The sequence below is a fragment of the Plectropomus leopardus genome, chromosome 23 (genome assembly GCF_008729295.1).
Source record: "Plectropomus leopardus isolate mb chromosome 23, YSFRI_Pleo_2.0, whole genome shotgun sequence".
Lineage (NCBI taxonomy): Eukaryota > Metazoa > Chordata > Actinopteri > Perciformes > Serranidae > Plectropomus > Plectropomus leopardus.
The window spans coordinates 16,684,007-16,703,570 of NC_056485.1; the positions used below are offsets into that span (position 1 = coordinate 16,684,007).

The 19,564-nt window shown below is 40.2% G+C and overlaps 1 protein-coding gene across 1 annotated transcript; it reads right to left on the reverse strand.

Moving 5' to 3' along the window:
* Window positions 1–634: 634 nt before the first annotated feature.
* On the reverse strand, window positions 635–18,842 carry gba2 (glucosidase, beta (bile acid) 2). Its single transcript, XM_042512791.1, has 17 exons — window positions 17,965–18,842; window positions 11,726–11,817; window positions 11,451–11,566; window positions 10,007–10,225; window positions 8,825–9,064; window positions 8,501–8,603; window positions 8,036–8,189; window positions 7,399–7,524; window positions 7,120–7,304; window positions 6,698–6,802; window positions 6,486–6,593; window positions 5,818–5,969; window positions 5,554–5,660; window positions 4,274–4,416; window positions 3,907–4,016; window positions 2,962–3,153; window positions 635–2,124 (listed from the first exon to the last, which is right to left on the reverse strand). The coding sequence occupies exons 1-17, from the start codon at window positions 18,156–18,158 to the stop codon at window positions 1,876–1,878; spliced, it is 2,595 nt and encodes an 864-aa protein (XP_042368725.1). The 5' UTR covers window positions 18,159–18,842; the 3' UTR covers window positions 635–1,875.
* Window positions 18,843–19,564: the final 722 nt, after the last annotated feature.

Here is a 19,564-nt window from a genome sequence, read left to right on the forward strand (position 1 = left end):
CAGCCGAACGCGCTAACCGATTGCGCCACAGAGACATATCTCACCTTTGGAGGGGGAGGGGCTTCATTCTACAAGCCCCACCCACTTGCAGTTCCTATCGACCTCAAGATGTTGGGTTGACAGTATAGGCCTTAAACGTCTGTCAATTAATTTTCCTGCTGTGAGTAAAGGAAAATTTGACTGATAAGGGTCTTCAGAAGCTGAAGAGTCATTAGATTTTTTGTAAATACAATTTTTAGTTAGACTTCCACTTTGAATCTGCTCTATTTGCACACAAGGCCAAATGACTTTTGACGATGTGTCCCAATCATTTTGCTGGCAGATTCTCATTCCTTTGAACCTGGAAATGATGTCAATAAGTCCTTGGTTAATACTTATTTCAGGTTAAAATGTCCCTGGGTGGGCTTGAACCACCAACCTTTTGGTTAACAGCCGAACGCACTAACTGATTGCGCCAAAGGGACATGTTGTACCTTTGGAGGGGGAGGGGCTTCACTCTACAAGCCCCACCCATCTTTGAGTAAAGGAAAGTTTGACTGATGAGGAGCTTCAGAGGCTGAAGAGTCATTAGCCCAAATTTATAGATTTCGTCTTTACTAGCATCTCTCCATTGGCTGCTGTATACACCTTAGAATACAGTTTACAGAATGCATACAGTACAGAATATAATACATTTTACTGTTTGCTTATAAAACATTGAATGGGCTTGCTTCATTCTATCTTTGACCTTTCACACCCATATATTCCATGCTGGCCATCAAGGTCTGCTGACATATCACTTCTTGTCTTCCCAAAAACAATGTTGAAACACAGGTGAGACAGAGCCTTTGTTGTCATCGACTTTTTAAAACTTTTTTCTTTTTATGTCTTGATTTATGTTATTTATGCTGTGTTTTATGTACTTACTGATGTACAGCACATTGGTCAACTCTGTTGTTTTAATAAAGTTTACATTTTATCATGTGTCTTTTGAATCCAGATGGATATTTCTACAACCATAATGCTGTCGTTCTTAGCTAGGCCTAGTTTCCATTTACATTTAGTTGACAACACAATGAACCTGCTGTTCAGTCATTTATTCAGCATGATTGTCATGAGTATTGGATTTTATAAAACAAAGTAAATGTTGCCGCTACATTATTATACTGTAGATAAGGCCAACATGCAACAAGGCACCAAATGCTATTTAAAAAGAAAAAGAAAAATATCTATTTTTTAAATTTAATTTCCAACACTAATCATCACATATTACATCACTTGGTACAGCATTCAAATTTAAGAGGAGGAAATCTTCAAAATGACTTTTCTTTTCAAGTAGCTATTTCTGATCAAGAAATCCTTCAAAATCGCAGGCCCTCAGATGTACTCAAGACAATAATGATTACATGTGGCTGGTATAATAACACACAACAGTCCTCAGATAATTAGCTATGAACTTGTTTTTCTTGACATGATTGTGAAATTTAGTGCTTGCATGTGCGTTAACATGTGTGCAAATAGACAAATTGTTGCTGAAAAACAGTTCTTAATCAGTAATGCACATATGATTTTGACAGTGCCTGGCTGCCATCCTGCAGTGCATGACTTAAAAAAATCAAGAACCATTTGCAGTCTCTTGAAAAAAAACCCAAAAAACTCCACCTAACAATGTTATGATCTACAGTAGCTAATGACTTTGTCAAGCATAAACCATCATGAGCCTCAAACATTTGAAGCCAGACAGCCAGCAGAGAGAGTTAAATGAAACGTCTGTGATCAAACTCAGTCCCGCAGGATGGAGTGCAGATGAAGGTGGAGGCTGCAGGAGAGTTTGGAGGTCATTTTCAGAGGAACTAGCTGCCCCTCTCAAATCACACCAGTCTAGTGGCTCAGGTACTAGCTCTGATTTTCTCTCACATCCTGTCCCTGCTCCACAGTTCCAGTTTGAGCTGACGAGGTCTGATCCTTCTGTGAAGTGTTCAGGGCTAGCTGCATGGCCCAGATGCTTAACGGCCTCATGTATGCCAGAGAGCGGTAGATTCCCTTCTCACAGTAGGCTTCAGGAGTCTGGAAGGCCATGCCCAGTCGCTCCCACACAGTCCGGTAGCAACCCTCCGCCGTGCGCATACCCTCCTCCACCATACCCTGAAAACAAAGACAGCAGCAGAGGCGTGAGGCAGTATTTCACTAGAGGCTACCTATCAGTTGTATACTCGAGATGTAACGACTAAAGATGGGTGAGTAGCCTACTTGCTATCTTTCTATGTTTGTACCTATACAGGAAGTCTGCAGGTCCTTAAAAAGTCTTAAAATGTCTCAAATCTAGTTTTATAAATATTAGGCCTTAAAAGTTATTAAATAGACTTAAATTTGAGGTCTTAATTTCCATTTCCCTAATTCCATCCTTAAGTTTATTTTTGTCAAAATGAGTCAAGCTCTTATGCCTGAAGTCCACATTTATGATGTTATATATCATTAAACCTACCACTAAAACTGTGTTTTTATTTTATACATAAAATGTAGATTAACCAAACTCACACTAATAACCATATTTCTGCATATGAATGAACCAGTCTGCAGTATTCTAAAAATCTGCTGGTTTAGTTATGCAACTAGATGACAGTGTGTATAATCTCTATAGCAAAGACTGTTCTTATGTTGTGGCATATTAAAATTTGAATCGGTTTTGTGATAGCGAGATAGTGCTACAGTTGCATTTCTAGAAGAGATGAAGGAAAAAAATGTAAAATAATTTGATCTTTAGAAAATGTTTTAGATTGGATTACATTGCCTGTCATTTGCATCATACTAAAGTTACAAAGAGCTCCTTTGTGACTATGTTGATAGCAACAAGGAATGCCACTACAATACACCCTATTGTTTTATGTTCATATTTCGGAAAAATGAAAAACACACACACACACACACACACACACACACACACACACACACACACACAGACACACACACACACACACTTACTTCATGGATCATAGTGGCTGCAAGTCCGTATACTACTCCAATCCAGACCTCATCTGACTGGACACTGGAGCGGTCAGGCACTCCCTCAGGACGCATGCCGTTTACTGCCCCCATTTGGCCTCCAGCGAAGGTCATTACATTCAAGTCAAAGACAGATTTTAGTGCGCTTTGGATTTTTTCTTTTGGAAAAGCCTGGAGGGAGAAAGGAAGTGATGTTGAGACCACAAACCTTTGATGTACGTAATCAAAAACATGACTATCGATGTTTGTGTAATTTGCACCTTGACATAGGAAAAGGAAGAGATGTTAGGTCATGAACACCAAACAAAAAACAATGTACCGTACGCTATTGGACATATATTCACAAGATGTTTGACTCTTAGCAGTATTTAAAAGTTACTTTTCTGGCAGGCATATACGATAGCAGAAAGTGGGAAAAGAAGAAAATATTTAAAGGAATGTGGGGAAAGTGAGTAGGTAAAATTGATACATCTGCTAGCTGTGGGAAGGGAAAAAATGAAACAAGATTGCATGATGTAAAACAAAAAAAGGAGTGAAAGCAGATAAAGGTGGAGACAACTGAAAGTTTAACCCAGGTTTTGAACATCTTTGTGTTTGTGTAAGCAGAGCCAGTTGCTCCAAAACCGGCTCCTGGATTTCCTCGGGCAACAGTGTGCTGCAGTAAGTGCGCTGATCCCCACAGGGAGTTTCAATGAATCTTGAGCAACTACCTCTGTGACCTGCTTGGATGTGGCTTTTGACTTCCTCGTCTTTATTGGACCTACGGAATTTCACACGAGTCTCCTTTCCTGCAACTCTCCTGGCCTCCCCTATCCGACTGTCTCAGGTAAATGTGCATTACCCCTCATTTTCTAATCTCAGACAAAACTACATCTATGAATTTTCTTCCTTTTGCACTACTCATAAAGGTTTGTTTTAACTCACCTGGTAGTCTCCCAGCCCAGATGCTCGCAGGAACCAGTGGCCAGCACACTGGTCAGACATGACACTATTAGAAAGGTCTCTCCCACTGCTGTCGTAGTTATAGTATTTGCCTAAAAATGAAAGAAGAACAGAAAATAAGGGAAAGTCAACTTAGACATAGCAATAACTAAATCACTCGTGTTACAGTCTGTATATAGGAACAAGAAAATGAGTTTTTCATGCCTCTCAGTATAGGGCTGCACAATATATATCAACATGTGCGATAAACACATTGGGAAAGACTTATCTAACCATAAGCATTTCAAGAGATTTGATCAAAATACATAACTTCCATGTTTTTAAAACCTGAAAGACATGTAGGACTTACCATTCCACAGTAGCTTGTCAAAAGCAGTGCTACCCCTGTCTAAGATGTCTCTGTAACGTTGATATGTCTCCTCTTTGTCCACCAGTCTGGCCATTTTACACATCACACACAGGGACGCCAACCACAGCCCACCACAGTACGCACTGTAAAAAAACAAAGTGATTCAAATGTTTTCTTACTGTGCCCATGTAAAACACCGAAGAGTAATTTGTTTAAGGCTTAAACTAAAAGTTCCTGTCCTCAATGTTTTTAAAGTTCCCTTTTTCCTCTAGAAAACTGAACTAAAATTTAGATTTAGTAATGTATATACTCCAATTGTCTTTAGGTGAGACATTCAGTGGGGAAAAATGCATTTGTTAGGTGGTATATTTGTATAAGATACAAGTCTAATTTACAAAATGTGCTAATAAAACAATGTTATTCCTCAAATAATCTTTCCAGTGTTAGTTACTGTAATAGTGTTGGGAGTTAATGTGCTGAAAGACTGCTGTGTGCACTGTCTTGCTGTAACTGTAAACTGTAAACAGGAAGAGTCGGTTTTCAAAGTCGGTTTTCAGAAACCTCTGAACACACTGACTCCCAGGTCAATTTAGAGAAACACTGCAGTGTCACACAGCTCAGTTTTTCCTTCTCTTTGCCCTGAGTCACTTTATCCATTTCCTTTTCCTTCTCTCCTCTTTCCCCTTCCCCTGCCGTCCAGCTCAGACTTGTCGATGTAAATGCAGATGTCACACAGTAGTTTCTTTCTTTTAAGAGATATAATAATTAAGACCTGTAAAATTATATTTCATTTAATCATATCCTAATTATCCTAGTTTATTAATAGAACTTTAATATTTGCATCGTTTTAGGTGTTGACAGTGTGAAAATAGTGACTACATAGTATCACTAAGCACTAAATTAAAGGGACAATTCACCCCAAAATCAAAAAACATTTCTCCTCTTACCTGTGGTGCTATCAGTCAAGATTGTTTTGGTTTGAGTTGCAGAGTGTTGGAGATATCTGCTGTAGGGATGTCTAACTATAATGGAACTAGATGGCACTCAGCTTGTGGTGCTCATAGCACCATTAAAAACCCAGTTTCTCAAGATAATCCACAATAAGTTTATAAAACTTTCTACATCATATCACATCTGGAATAACTGGGTTATAAGACAACCCAAAGGAAGGAGCCCTTTGTGTTCAGAATAATGGCTATTATTTTACTTATTGTCATGTTTCTGTAACCTGATCTCTACTGATCGTATTTCAGGGCTACGGTGTATTTCCATCCTCCCACCTTGGTCCAGTCACCGTCCAGCCGTCATAGGTCTGGTCAGCGTATCCAGAGTTCTCTATCAGGCCGTCTCCATCCAGGTCGAACTTCATCTCTGACTCCATCACCGCCTAGCAGACCGACCAGCGTGAGAAAGCTGATTGGAATAAAATTCTACGCAAGCAGCATTTAAATCGGTATACTTATATTCGGTATACTTATAAGCCATATTACCCATCCCTAGATCCAACTCTCAGAAGCAGTACAATAAGACTGTTTCGGTCATACCTGACAGATGGGCCACATGTCCCGTAGGTACTGAGTGTCCTGGGTGACGTGAAAGTCCCTGTAGACCTGCAGGACAAACTTGAGGTTCAGGTCCTTCCAGTCTGCAGTGTCATGGATGAGGTAGGCATTCACCCTCTGCCACGGCTCATCATCTAGAGACAGAGACATCGTGTTGTACTGTGAGACAATTCATGACGGTGAAAATAATATAAAATAAAGGCTGGTTTTAACATACACTTTGGGCTTTAAGCAAATTTTAAAGCTGGGGTAGGCAGAAAAAGGCAAAAAAATTGCAGAATTTGAAAATACACCCTCCTCTCTCTCCTCTCTGTCCTGTGCCCCTCCTCCAATTTCAGGCATATGCACGTGCTTCAGTGTTTTTCATACAATGTTTTCTGTAATCTTATTTTATTCGGAGCTCCCTCTGTTTATTAGACTGCAAATTAGACAAGAAATTAGCTAGCCAGCCACAATGGCAGGGTGATGCCACCATTGTTTGGTTCTGTGTAAAAATGCAGGCGATTTTTGCTCAGTGAAACCAAAATTAGGACACGTACCTCAGCTTTAAGTCTCAGTCTCAGACTGCCTAAATAGTAGTAAATCAAACACTGAATTATTCCACTTCACTCCCCTCAGAGCTGTAGTTACTGAGATTGTCGTTCTCCTACCTGGGTCTCCTATGTCGTGAGGCACCACATTTTTGGCCTTGACAGGAGAATACCGCCCACTCATCAGATGGAGCCTCTCTGTGGGGTCCTGCTGAACCACACTGCCAGCTGAAATAGATTAATGCGGTAAAACTTTGCCCTGGTGTTTCTCTTAAAGACACATGCTCAGGTAATTGATAAGACACTGGAATAACAAACAGCACTTCACTCACCAATATCATATTGCATGCTCAAGGCAAGTTTGGGCCACAGCATGATGAGCGCAAAGGAAGCGTAGAAGTGCACATCGTATGTGTTGTACATTCTGTACTCCTGACCTGAGAAACAACAAAAGTGCAGTAATGTGCATTACATATTAAATATAGACAGATCTTTATTTTGGCTTTTGCCTAATGAATATTTCTCGTTAATACATTAGCAATATTTTAACCACTGATGTTGTCAGTTAGAAGGCTGTATTAATGTGACAATAAATGACTAATTGAGTCTCTGAATCTCAAGAAAATTAAAAAGATTTGTGAGCTTTAGTACAAACTAGTAACATACTATGACACAAACTGTTTTAGGGACTAATCAGGTCATCTTTAAGTCTGTGAAATGTTTAAAAAAAAGTTTAAAACTCCCATTATATTACCTTCTAGGTAGGCGAAACGGCCGAACTCCTTGATGACAGCAGGCTGAGCTGGCAGCCCTCCGTTCTCGCTTCGCACGCCATCACTGACATCAGCATCCTCTGGTAGCTCTGTCCACACCGTCCCTCCGTCCACCACAAAGTACAACTCGTTAAACAGGGCTGACTTATACCAGGAGGGGAGAGAGCTGCAACACGAGCCAAGGTGAGAGAGGATGAACAATGGTAAACAAGATGTTTCTTACTGATTGATATTGATTTTATTCCAGAGCTGTGAAGTACCTGTCCTGCAATATGGGTCTTTGCCACTCCTCAATGCTCTTCTCCCACTGTCTGTAGTGTGTTAGGGCGTAGTGACTGAGCGAGGGGGACGCATCCCCTTTGGTCCCAAAGTAACGAGTGTATCGCCTAAAAAAACATAAGACACAGGCCGATGATGTAGACACTACATTAACATTAGAGGTGGGTGATATGGCCCTAAAATTATATTACGATGTCAGTGCACTTTTAAGATAATGATATTCTTGATGATATGACAATATACAGAAAAATATTTTTTTAATTGTTATTATAAACATTGACTGTGGCCTATAATGACAGTATGAGGCTGCTGCTGCTGCTGAAAGCCTCTTGGAGTACAAGCCCAATGTTTGCCTGCCTGTTGTGCTTTGATTGTTATAAATTATTCTTGGGAGAAAATAGTGCGCTGCAATTTGTGACAAATGCAAATCACATTTGAGTCTGGGATTTTAAAAAAAAGGGGATAAACAAATAGCCAGAAGCTTTGTTTATGCTCGAGGCAGTGTCCCCAGCACCCACCGCCACAGGTAGAAAAACATGTTTCTCTGGCAAACATCAGCTCGTTTACATTTCTGCTGAGCAACAAACTGTTTGTGCGTGTCCTTTTCGTTTGACGCACCTGATGTGTTCCCTCTCCCGAGAGCCGAAGGTGATTGTGGGCATGTCCCAGGCCAGGCAGAACTCCAGGCTGTTGTGGCTCTGAGCCTGCACGGAGCAGCTCACTGCCAACGCTGCTGCCACCTTCTCTCCCTTAGGCGTGGGCGGGCTGGATCCTGCAGAGGTAAGAGAGGGAGGGGATGACACCGATGCAGGTTAGCTTGGCTCATATACAGCATCGCTTTCAAGGTAGGAATTTGATGCCGTTATTCTGCCACACTGTTTTGTATAAAAGGTAGAAACAGTGCTGATTCTCGGAAAAATAGAAGAGCAGAGATGTATTGCCATTTTTGGTGTTTTACCGTGCGTCTTCTTTTTCATTTCTTTTTTCACGTCATTGCTTCGTGTTGAGGACACGTAGATATTAAACATCTGTTTTGTTATGAATCTGTCTCATTAACTCCATAGTCTGTTTCGAAACACTGACCTGTAGGAGAGTCCAGCCGTCCGTCAGTGATGAGGTCACTCCACAGGCCGCTGCAAGTTCCCCTCGGACTGAACGCCGTCTGGTGACTGACCTCCCTGTCAGGCTGTTAAAATGTGCACACAAGCTCTCAATAAATCTAAAACCTAATGCTCATTAAACCACAGATTTCATAACCAGTTAATTATTATCAATCCACTTTCATATAACAGAGGCTATTGTTGCAAATCCTTTTTATTCCCTGGGAACTGCATGTACAGCTATATTAGAGTACAATCTACTACAAAAACCTTGAAGCCGCTAAAGTCATAAGCTCGTAAATCAAACCTGTTCTCGGGCGGCGATGCACAGGGTGTAAGGGTTCACAGGAGTGCAGTGATGTAGCAAGACCCCCGACACTGCCTCCCCCTCCTTCTCAAGGTGGAATGGTTCATTCCAGTGTCCTCCGCTCTTGTCATCCTTGTGTCCCGACCCGTTGACCAAAGTGAACATTATGGAGACATCCAAAGCGTAGTCATTTTTGTTCTCTATGTCCCATACAAATACTGCCACTGGCAGACTGGAGTCCTAAAAGAAAGGAGATACACATGGTGAAATAACTTGCAGAACCAATATCGCATTGTTACAGGGACACCAAGTAACGATTAACTTAATATATAAAATATTATGTCACAAATACAAATTAATTGGTTGCTTTTGAGTCCACTCAATACATTTTGCTGCAATAAAAATGACTGAAGTCAAAAAAACAGATTAAAGATTTATAAGGTAAAACAGATCTTGACAAAGTTTTCTTTTGCGGACATAACTTGTAGCTGAAAAAAAAAAAGCATTATTTCAATATACTTTATTGCAATGCTCAGCATATCGTAACACGTTTAAATTTGCAATAATACTGTATTACATGACTTTTGTATAATGATACTGTGATGAAGGTCCTCTGATGATTCTTACCTCTAAGGTGCAAAATTTTTCAAAACTATGGTTACTTTGTATCTATGCCGACACTTGACACCATACTGCCAAGTGTTCGTGAAACAATGACATCATCTCCTCAATTCGTGCATGTTGCCTTGCCTAAAATGCACGGGCCACAGACAACAACAACGGCGGACAACCAATTAGTTTATGTTTTATTAGCACTGCTATGTCTTAAATGCAGCCTGAACACTGTAGTGCTGCTCTTATCTTTGGACAAACGGAGGTTGTACTGTGCCCAGTGTTATTTGGTCCATCTCAGCATCCGTACTTTAAAGTCCGCCAAAAACTATAGTTTTGGATAATGTTTGACGCAGTCTTTATCATCACCTACAGTGAGCCTACTGAGCGTTTGGAGTTGTTTTTGTGTCCTAGAGTGGACGGAGATATACAAAGGTTGAATGGATGAACAGAATTTTTTTTTTTTATACGTGGAAAAGAAAAATATCTGTACAGAAACGACTTTATTTTCTTATATCCACAAAGCCTGTTGCAACAAAAATATAACTATATTGGACCATATAAAGTTACCTGGTAGTCATGGGGGATGACCGGGGAAATCTGTCTGCAGGTCAAGGTGACATTCTGTCCCGGCAGGTGGTAGACGGTCCAGGCGCGGGGGTACAAGGCGTGATAAAAGGCGTACTCTCCGCAGTAGCCCCAGTTCCAGCCTTGCAGTGTGGGAGGACGCTCTACAGACAGCACCTGCTGGTAAACTGTTTGCCCGCCACGACGTAAACAAACTGTGAACTAAGAAAAGGAAAAGGACGTGTCAACACAGAGAATAGTGAAGTTACCTCTTTTAACATTTCCCAGAATGCCCTCTGATAACCCTCTGGGGACAGCTCATAGTTCAACAGGTTTTCTTAACAGAGTCACACCCTTTTCCCATAACACCATGCACTGCATTATTGTTTACTGAGGCTGCTGTTCGTAAAGAATCTGGTATCGGTCTCCTCCGCACCCACACCTGGGGGATTAGTATTATTATTTTAAGCAACTGAAACTCGTTCCATTTAACTCAAAACTGGCATCTTTGGACATATGTCAGTGTGACAGTTAGTTGTCTACATTTGGCCATTTACTCACGCTAACGGGAAAATAACACCACCAAAGGAAAAATTAGATTAATTAATGTAGATTAATTGTCGGAAACTGTTTTTAACTGTGTTAAAAGGTTGTTGTTTTTTCAGCATTTGTGTGGCGCTTTATAGGGACTGTTTCTATGGATTAAGAGGATTAAAAAGCTTGAAAAAACAATGTAAAGATTGACTTAACAGGCAGTAGGAGAAATTGTTGGACTTTATTTGCTGTGATTCAATCATGTTAGGGAGCCAACATACAGAGACCAAAATAAATATAAAAAGGAAAACATCCTTTAAAGTTCCCCTGAAAGAAAATCTGTATTTCCATCATTTTAATCCTGTGTCCCCGTGTGAACTGATCATCTATTTCTTGTTACATGCCAAAAATGTGTTAAAAAAATCTAGTAATTTTACAGTAAATCTCCAGCTTTTCTTTTTCTGTAAAATGTTTTCAAATGTTTGATCTCGTTGACGTGAGTTTATACAATTAAACTAGCCACAACGGTTAAATAAAACTGCACTTCATTGTTTGTACTTTGTAGTAGCCAACAGAGCAGTATGGAAAGAAATAGGAGGAGTTGTGTTTGGATATCAGTTAGCAAAACCTGTTTTCAAAACGATAGAGGTCTAATTCATCCCCCTCCAGATCTTATGGCGAGGCAGGTTGTGTGTGGAGCCAACAGTCCACTGTAGCTTCGTATTGCGCTAAACTTGACTTCTGCCCATTTTTAGCAGTTTTAGAATTTGATTTAATCTCCTCTTGTAACTCTAAACAACTTGAATAATCTGTTTCACTGGCAAATATATCACAGTACAGAAGCTAAAGATGCTTGTTTCACTGGGACTTAAATTAAGTCATTCTGTATGATAAAGTGTGCTTGCCTATATACCTGGTTTGCTGTGACAGTTTTGTAGTGGTACATGCCGGGATTAAGCTGCCATCTGCAGAATTCCCCCCTCCAACCTCTCGTGATGGTACCTCCCCCAATACCACCAAGGGGAGCACCTGCAAAATTAAGAGATTAACTCATTTTTAAGACCTTAATTGGGCAAACTCAATTCATTAGAGTGAACATCTGAAACATATTAATAAAGCAGATATTTCCATACTCTGATTCAGCAATTCTGCATAAAACTGGGCACAGTGTTGTAGATCTGAACTCACCATATATTTGACGTAAGGGTTGGGCACGAAACATATCGATGAAAGGAGCTTTCTTTTCCACCTGGGTCTTCTTGTACCACCATTTTAGATACCTGAGCAAACACATACACATTATGCTAATTACCTCACAATCATAAGTGGAAGGATGCAAAGGTGAAAGTAAATGAGGTTTGCTAAAGATGACAAATATTCAGAAACAACATTAGTTACAATACAGCTAAAGGGATCTTTTTAAGTTAGACTGTGTGAGGTACTTATTCATAGTTAATGTATTAACTACGAGAGATGTCAGTTTGAAGAAGAAGGCAGAAGTCTGACACAAACCTAAGCAATGTACTGCTAATGCTGTATTTAAATCAGACTCCACTGAGAAAAACAGGGACTGAACTTTGCTGATCACAGCAATCTACCGCTGCCTCAGTCAGCCAGTTTGTATGTATAATTGTGTGACTTTGGCTTAAAAAGAGTTAGTTCAGATTCACCAAAGTCAATAAAAAAATTAAATACATAAAAAAATTAATAAATTATAAAAAAAAAAAAACAGTAGGTCAGTGTCTCCCTGCAGACTAATACACTGTTACACACTTACAGAGGGTCAGAAGTTTTGATTGAGAGCGTTTACTTCTGTTTCAGTCTATATGTCTGTTTTGTAGGAAAATCCTTCAAAGTACCTTCAAGCATGGCATGTGAGGAAAACATAGACCTGACTACAGTCATGTGTTAAAGGGTCATGAATAGAAATGTTCTTAATTAACATCAAATGAGTTCATAATTAACTGTAAAAAGCATATGTGCAGTTAGTTAACATGCTTTTTTTCCTTGCCTGTTTAAAGGCAGCTACAGTAGTTTCCAAGCCTTTAACAGTGGAACCAGCACCAATTTTCTCTCTCTCTCTCTCTCTCTCACACACACACACACACACACACACACACACACACACACACACACACACACACACACACAAAAGAGGGAATTGTGCAGCTGCATGAAGGAACCATTGTAAGATGAGGGGAATGGAGTCAAAGTGGAAGCTCCACTTTATCTGAGTGATGTTTGCAGTGTGAGTAGGTGTGTGTGTGTGTGTGTGCATGCATGCATGTGTGTCTAGGTGCAGCCCTCACTACCACGCCGGGGTTGTGGTGTAAAATATTAATTAGGCTATGTTACAAAGGGTTTCAAACAGCGCCCGAGGCTTCACAGTCAGTGGAGTTGTTTATGTGTTTATGCTGTGAACTCTGATCTCAGACACGGTCGACTTTCTGCTCAGTAAAGCAGAAAGCTGCTGCAGGGTTAAAGTTGCATTTTAGTACACAGGTCACTAGAACAGGCTGCAGTAATAATATTGCTCTTCATCATATTAATCCTTCATCATTTTAATGTTTCGCTCCCGCTCTTTTTAGAGTCTCTAGAGTGCCCCTGCAAAATGAGAAACAGATGCAGGATGTGATAAAAACTCTTGCTGTGCCATTGCACAAAACGACCATAATACATCTGCAACAAGCTGACAGTTTGATGAACACCGATGACCAAAGCAGGTGCTGCAATGTCTTTCCTGTTCGGTGCTCAAAAAACCCAGACATGTCTAAAATATGTAGCTCAGTGCTGCAACTGAACAACAATCTCTTGTATTAACATCACCAAGGCTCATGATCACACCCCCTCATCTGTCTGTTGAACAGTTTATGAACCCGTCAACTGGAGGAAACTAAAGATTACAGGCTTCAAGATAATAAACAATGAGGCCTCAATCACACAGAGTGTGTTTTAGCAGCTTTTTGTAGTTGTTTTCAATGAAAGGGAAGTGTTTTGCTTGCTGCTTTGACGTTGCCGATAGCCTCTCGTTTTTTCACAAATTGAGGAAATGTCAACACAGTGCAAAAAAGCCATTGATGTATTTAAGAGACCTTGGATGCAGAATTTGAGCCATGCAATCCCCTGAAAGCTATTAAGTGGTGAATGAAGCCAAAGCTCTTTTTCAGCGGTATGAAATGAACCAGATATTCAGCATTATGGGGCCCATAGAACAAGCACAGTAGTCACTTGCACCGGCCAAACACTTGACTTCCAATTAAATGGTCCGCTAACTTGAATGGGGACAAAATGGTTCGATCCTGCAGCTCTTCTAGACTTTAAAAATGATATCAGACCATTCAGATCACATCCTGTTAGTGTGATGAGTCATTTTGTTGGGTTTTGATGCTCAAAAGAATATACCCACTGATTTACAGGTGTCACTTTACGTGACGGACCCAAATGATGTAATTCCACTTTTGGCCACTTTTTAACCCTTTGAAACCTGGATCGACATCATTTTCTTGTGCTGCGTTCAGACACTTTTCACAAGCATTTAAACCTTTGAAACGGCACTTGGCAACTTTGCAGGAAATGTCTGGCAGCTTGTAAAAAAATAGTAAAATTTGACAGGAAAATGACCTGAAAATCAAAATTAGAACCACTGTAATTACATAGTCAATTTGATTTGGTTTTAAAGGGTTCAAATTTTCTGCAAAGCCCGGGACTGTTTCTGGGGGCTTTAAAAGAGCTCTGGATGTCATTCGTGTTTTTTTTTTTGTTGTCCGATGGATGAATTAAGCGGCGTGTCCTCTGTGGTGCAGACGGTCTTTATTGCAGATATGGTGGACCCACTAATACTGCAAGAAAGTTAATATTAGTGCGCCTCATCAGCTTTACAGTATCTGCATGTTTTCTTAGCTTTATAACCCTTGTTTACAATTCAAAATTTAAAAAGTGTTTCAGCCACAGGGGCCTTCTTTGTGAGGAAGATCCCATGCAAGTGCAAATTTGCTGTGCGTGCTGTTGCAAGGTCTGACTGCTACAAACAATAACTTCACAGGAAAAGCTCGGTGCAGAAAAATCAACAATGCAGCTCCACTCAGGAGATGAATAGGATCAGTTAGAGCGTGTTATTTGAAGCCACGGCGGGTTGCATTATTGTCAGGATCTTGCTGTCCGGCGGCTCAGCTGGAATGCAAACAAATCAGTCCTCGCCCTGATCCAGCTCTGAATACAGGCCAAGTCTGCTAACCTGAATCTAACCTGTGTGTGGATTCAAGCTGCCATCTTTTTCACCACCACAGTCAACACATCACCGATATGTAAAGGGGCTTGTTAAACAAAGGATGGTATGAAAATTTCACGTCACAATTATTTTGGCACAAATAATTGCAATTTATAATGATATCCTGATAAAAATCAAAACATGCTTAAACTTTTAAAATGTCACTGAAACAAAGTAGTAGGTTCTTCAGCGCTGCGTCCAACATATGTAACATTAACTGCACTGACAGACAGTTAACGGATTTTTCTCATGTTTAAATTTAGGGTTGAACAAACTTAAGGCCTGTTTTTTTTTACAGAGAGGTAATCTACCATACAACAGATCTATGGTCCAATAATTTCAACACAACCAATAACATTATTTGTTAACATGGAATTAATGTTGAACGATGTTGTATGATTTCAGAATTGGTCATTTTCAAAACTCCACTGTTTTACCTGCAAAACTTTATGCAAAACTGCGCAATATGTAATACTGACTGGAAGGCCTCTTTATTTTTCAGTTTGCCGTTGTTAATTTCTGTAGCTAAAATCAAGGCAAAACTTGTTTTGAATAATTTGTCATTTGTAGTTTGTTTTTAAGACGGAAAGAATTGATTAAAATCATAAATTGAGCTTGGTGTGAAAAAAAATCAGATTTTATTTTTTAAGCCATATCGCCCAGCTCTATATTAAAGTAACCGTACCTGTCACAGCCGCCCTCAAAGGGTGAAGAGCTGAAGGTGTGGCTCTACCTGGTTTATTAGTAACCCAGTTTCTATATTTCTGCAAACAAACTCCTCATACCACATAACACACTGAGCTGTGTAATAATTGACAAATGTTGTCATGGCGATAAAGCCAATCAAGACACACTTCGGGCGAGAACTGGGGGAAAAGCCCTGTTTTAAACGGTTGCAGTGGCCACAGCTGAAGGTGCAGCGTGTTTGTTTTACAGCAACGTTGCAACAGAGTTCTGACAAGTGAAGCAAGTTTGTGGTTCAACGTTGACTGAACAGTTTTCTGAGAACCTATCTGATCTCGGCAGAGTTTTATATCATCACTGTCGGTTTCTCAAAGCTATAAAGAAATACAGACGAGCTGTTTTATTACACTGCGCTGCAGGTGTCACATGAGGAGACGATGTGGGGAAAGTACACGCTGTAGTTAGGGTTAGATGAGGATAAAAGTGTATAAACTTGAGTTACTCAGTCTCAGTATGTAGTTTTTGGTCATCACCATCAAGAAACCCATTGAGTGCAAATCTCTAAAGAGAAGGCCTGACGACTGGCAGATGATCACACCAAACTCAGCGTGAGACGCAGCCAAATTGAAATGATAAGTGGGAGAAAGTGTTGCTGGCCGTGCGCCCGACAATCCACTAAAGCTGCAGAATGTCTCGCTTTGCGTCTCAGATGTCAGCGGGTAGTCAGGAAAACAAACATGCCCACATCAACAGATGTTGCTGGTTTTTTTTTTCAATGGCTGCAGAGATTAAAGGGACAGTTAACCCAAAAATAAAATATATATATATATATATTTTACCTGTAGTGCTATTTATCAGTCTAGATTGTTTTGGTGTGAGTTGCAGACTGTTGGAGATATCGACCATAGAGATGTTTGCCTTCTCCCCAGTATAATGAAACTAGATAGCACTTGGCTTGTGGTGCTTTAAATGTCAATACACAGGCAAAATCAGGAAACACCAAGAACAATCTTATCACCTGCACTGAGATATAGACGAAACAAAAAGTCAAACCGCACAGAAAAGGAACCTTTCACCTCATTAATCTGGTGGTTATGGTGCTCATGGAGACAGCAACTCACTCTTTTACTGAAGCTGTTGCTGAGAAAAAAATGTGTTTTTCAGATTTTAAGATCCCATATTGTAAGAAGTCATATTTCCAAGTTTTTTGTTTTGTTTGAGGTGCCATATAAATACTACGAGAGTATCAAAAATGTTCAGTTACAGAATCCTTTGTCTTTAAATGAGCTGTCAGGACTTCTGTGAAGATGTAATCTGACAGCGATACTACATAAAAGGTTCGCCCTGCTGCTACAGTGCTGTTACATTTATTTATCGGCTGCAGAGACCTGAGCGTGTAGCTGTTTTAGACCCAGAAACACTGACCAATCAAGCAAACTGGGCTTTTTTGGGAACTAGGGCCTAAAGAGACAGGTGCCAAAACTGAGTGTTTTAGACAGAAGGTGAATACAGGTATATTCAGGCAAACAGTAATGAAAAATAACTTGTTTTTTGAATATTAAAGTATGTAAATATGATTCAGTAGAAATCAAAGACACAAGTATGAACCTGAAAATGATCTGAATATGGGACCTTTAAATTAATTGCAAAATTGAAATCTAGCATTTTAACTGCAAATTAAATTGGATAATTATTGATGTTATGTTATTGGAATTTGCTGAAAATTCAATACATGTTGTGGCAGCATCGACTGTTTCGAGGCAGGATTGTATTTCACACCTGTTCGCTGTTGCAGGTGGAGAAATTCGACACTATAGGCTAAAGCCTCCCCAGGTGCTCCTCCGTGGAAACATGCACAAGGGTTTAAGGTGTGGCCTGAAGGATGCTATGATATGGGGAGGTGTAAACTGACAGCAGCTTCACGCAAATTGCAAGAAATTGGTAGATTTAGGTTTGGGTTTTTTTATTAATTGTTTTTTAAGCTTGGGAAAAATATCCAAAGAACTACATGTATAATTATGGCAGTTACATATTTTAAATTATTTTTTACAGAATCTTAACTTTTAAGAATTTTTTTCAGAGCAATTCCTTTTTTACTTTACTTTCTGAATATATAGTTTTTTTTTTCTTTTATTATTTTTTTGTTGGTGTTGTTTGGTTGGTTTTTATTTGGTGCTAATTTTCCAGTAATTTTTTTTTAAATTTTTACCTTTTTTCCCCCCTAATTCTGGTTGATTCCTCCTTAAGTTTACCATTACCTTCTTCCCATGTTTATGAAAGAAATCATTCCCAGGTCTCAACAATATCTATTCAAAACTTTTCCAAAACAAGCTGTTAATTTCAAATCATTTCCAGGCCTGGAGAACAGTTTTTCTAATTCCAAAACTTTCCCAGAAATGTCCAGGTATTTCACCTGTGATCAGTCTATTATATATAAACATAATGCATTGTAGTGTTTTTGGATTGCAAGTCTCACCTGATTCCAAGGCCGATGTGGTCCAAGACGTTGGACAGCGAGACATCTTTTGCCTGAAAGGGTTTTCTCTTCTCCTTGAACTCGTGTGCCAGACAGATACGCCAACCCTCCTTGGGCACTGCATATCCCATCTCCTTGGAGACATACCTGCTCATGAGATCTGCCGAGGATTTCTCACCCCACTCTGAAGTCATTTTTGCAGGATTCCCAGCAATGTGGAGCCCAGCGTGTGTGTGTGAATAGGAGCAGGGAAACACTCGAGATTGCAAAAAGGGAGTTGTCACCACCCAGCAACAAAAACAACCTTAGGAGGTAGGCTGGCCTTGAAATCTCAAAGTGGATGAGCTGCACAGAGTCATTCCTGTTGAGTAAACCGGTTTTCTGAATACCTGCAGGTAAATATTTGTCTCCTTTGGAAATAATGTCCTAGAGCCATTATTAAACTATGCACATGAGGGTTAGCCTTTACAGCTCATCTGTTCACATCCTTTGCAGGAATTTGCACCACCATCGCCCTTTTGCCGGTCCGGATGTGTCTATCAGCAGCTGGATTATTGGATGACAGCTAACGCAAAGTGCTGAGTCGGTTAGCCGGGACACCTACAAGAAGACGAAACAAAAAAAAAAGGTTAAAAAGTATCGCATTCACCTGATAGAAACACAGCAGGGCCGATATCATGCACGCATCAGGAGCCGGCAGTTAGCTGCAGACCGTCCGCGTTAATAAAGCAGCTAACCCAGCCCCGGGTGCACTGAAGGCTAACTCGCCTTTAACAACAGTGCAGAAGAGTTGATTATCTTTTAAATACCGGAGCGACGGCGTCATGCGACTGCTGCTCCAAACCGACCTCTGTCAGCAGCTCCGGTAGCTCCGGTTAGCACGGCGGCGCTCAGTATGCAAATCCTCCACAGTTGTCACTGATACGAGGGTAAATGTCTGCCCTCGGTCATGTCTGTCAGGTATCTAGTTTTTCAGGCCTTCTGTAGTGCTAAATGAGTAAATTTAATTAATTGACACTAGGGCAATTTTGCTTGATTACTTTGAAAAATGTGGGACTGATGAGCAATTTAACAAGAAATAAGTGGCAGATTGATTCCTCCACGATGCACTACAGAGCTCCACTGTGTGTGTTTGTGTGTGTGTGTGTGTGTGTGTGTGTGTGTGTGTGTTTTCATCACCAAAAGAAGTAAAGTATACAGAGAAACTGTAAAAAGGTACCTTCAGGTTGAATAAATCATGCCTGTAGTAGCGTGTGGTGGAGTCAACATTGGTAAACAGACTGGAGGTAAATAATGCCTGTCAAGCAAAACGTAGGGTCGCAAAGTCCACATACCAGCAAAGTAGCTGCGGAGCCTGTACCATTTGGAGTAAAACGGGGGGGTTATGTCTATCCCCATTTATTAATCTCCTCTCCCATTGACATTCATTCAATTTTTTTCCACACATACGCAATTTATAAAAATTATCAGAAAAGGGCTTCTGTAGTATGTAAGGTTTTAGTACCGAAAACCGCTAAATTATAACTTTTGATTTTACGCCTCCCCTAAAGTTACCATAGCAACAGTCCACCTCTCGGTGTCTGTGCCACGGGACGTCTTT

What these genes read in the sequence shown, in the direction of transcription:
- gba2 (XM_042512791.1), bottom strand. Translation starts at nt 18,158, where the DNA reads ATGACTTCAGAGTGGGGTGAGAAATCCTCGGCAGATCTCATGAGCAGG. An exon ending in ACCCTTACGTCAAATATATG is followed by an intron (nt 11,567 to 11,725) that starts GTGAGTTCAGAT and finishes TTAATTTTGCAG; the next exon opens with GTGCTCCCCTTGGTGGTATT. An exon ending in TGGACGGTGACTGGACCAAG is followed by an intron (nt 4,417 to 5,553) that starts GTGGGAGGATGG and finishes GTTTTTTTACAG; the next exon opens with TGCGTACTGTGGTGGGCTGT.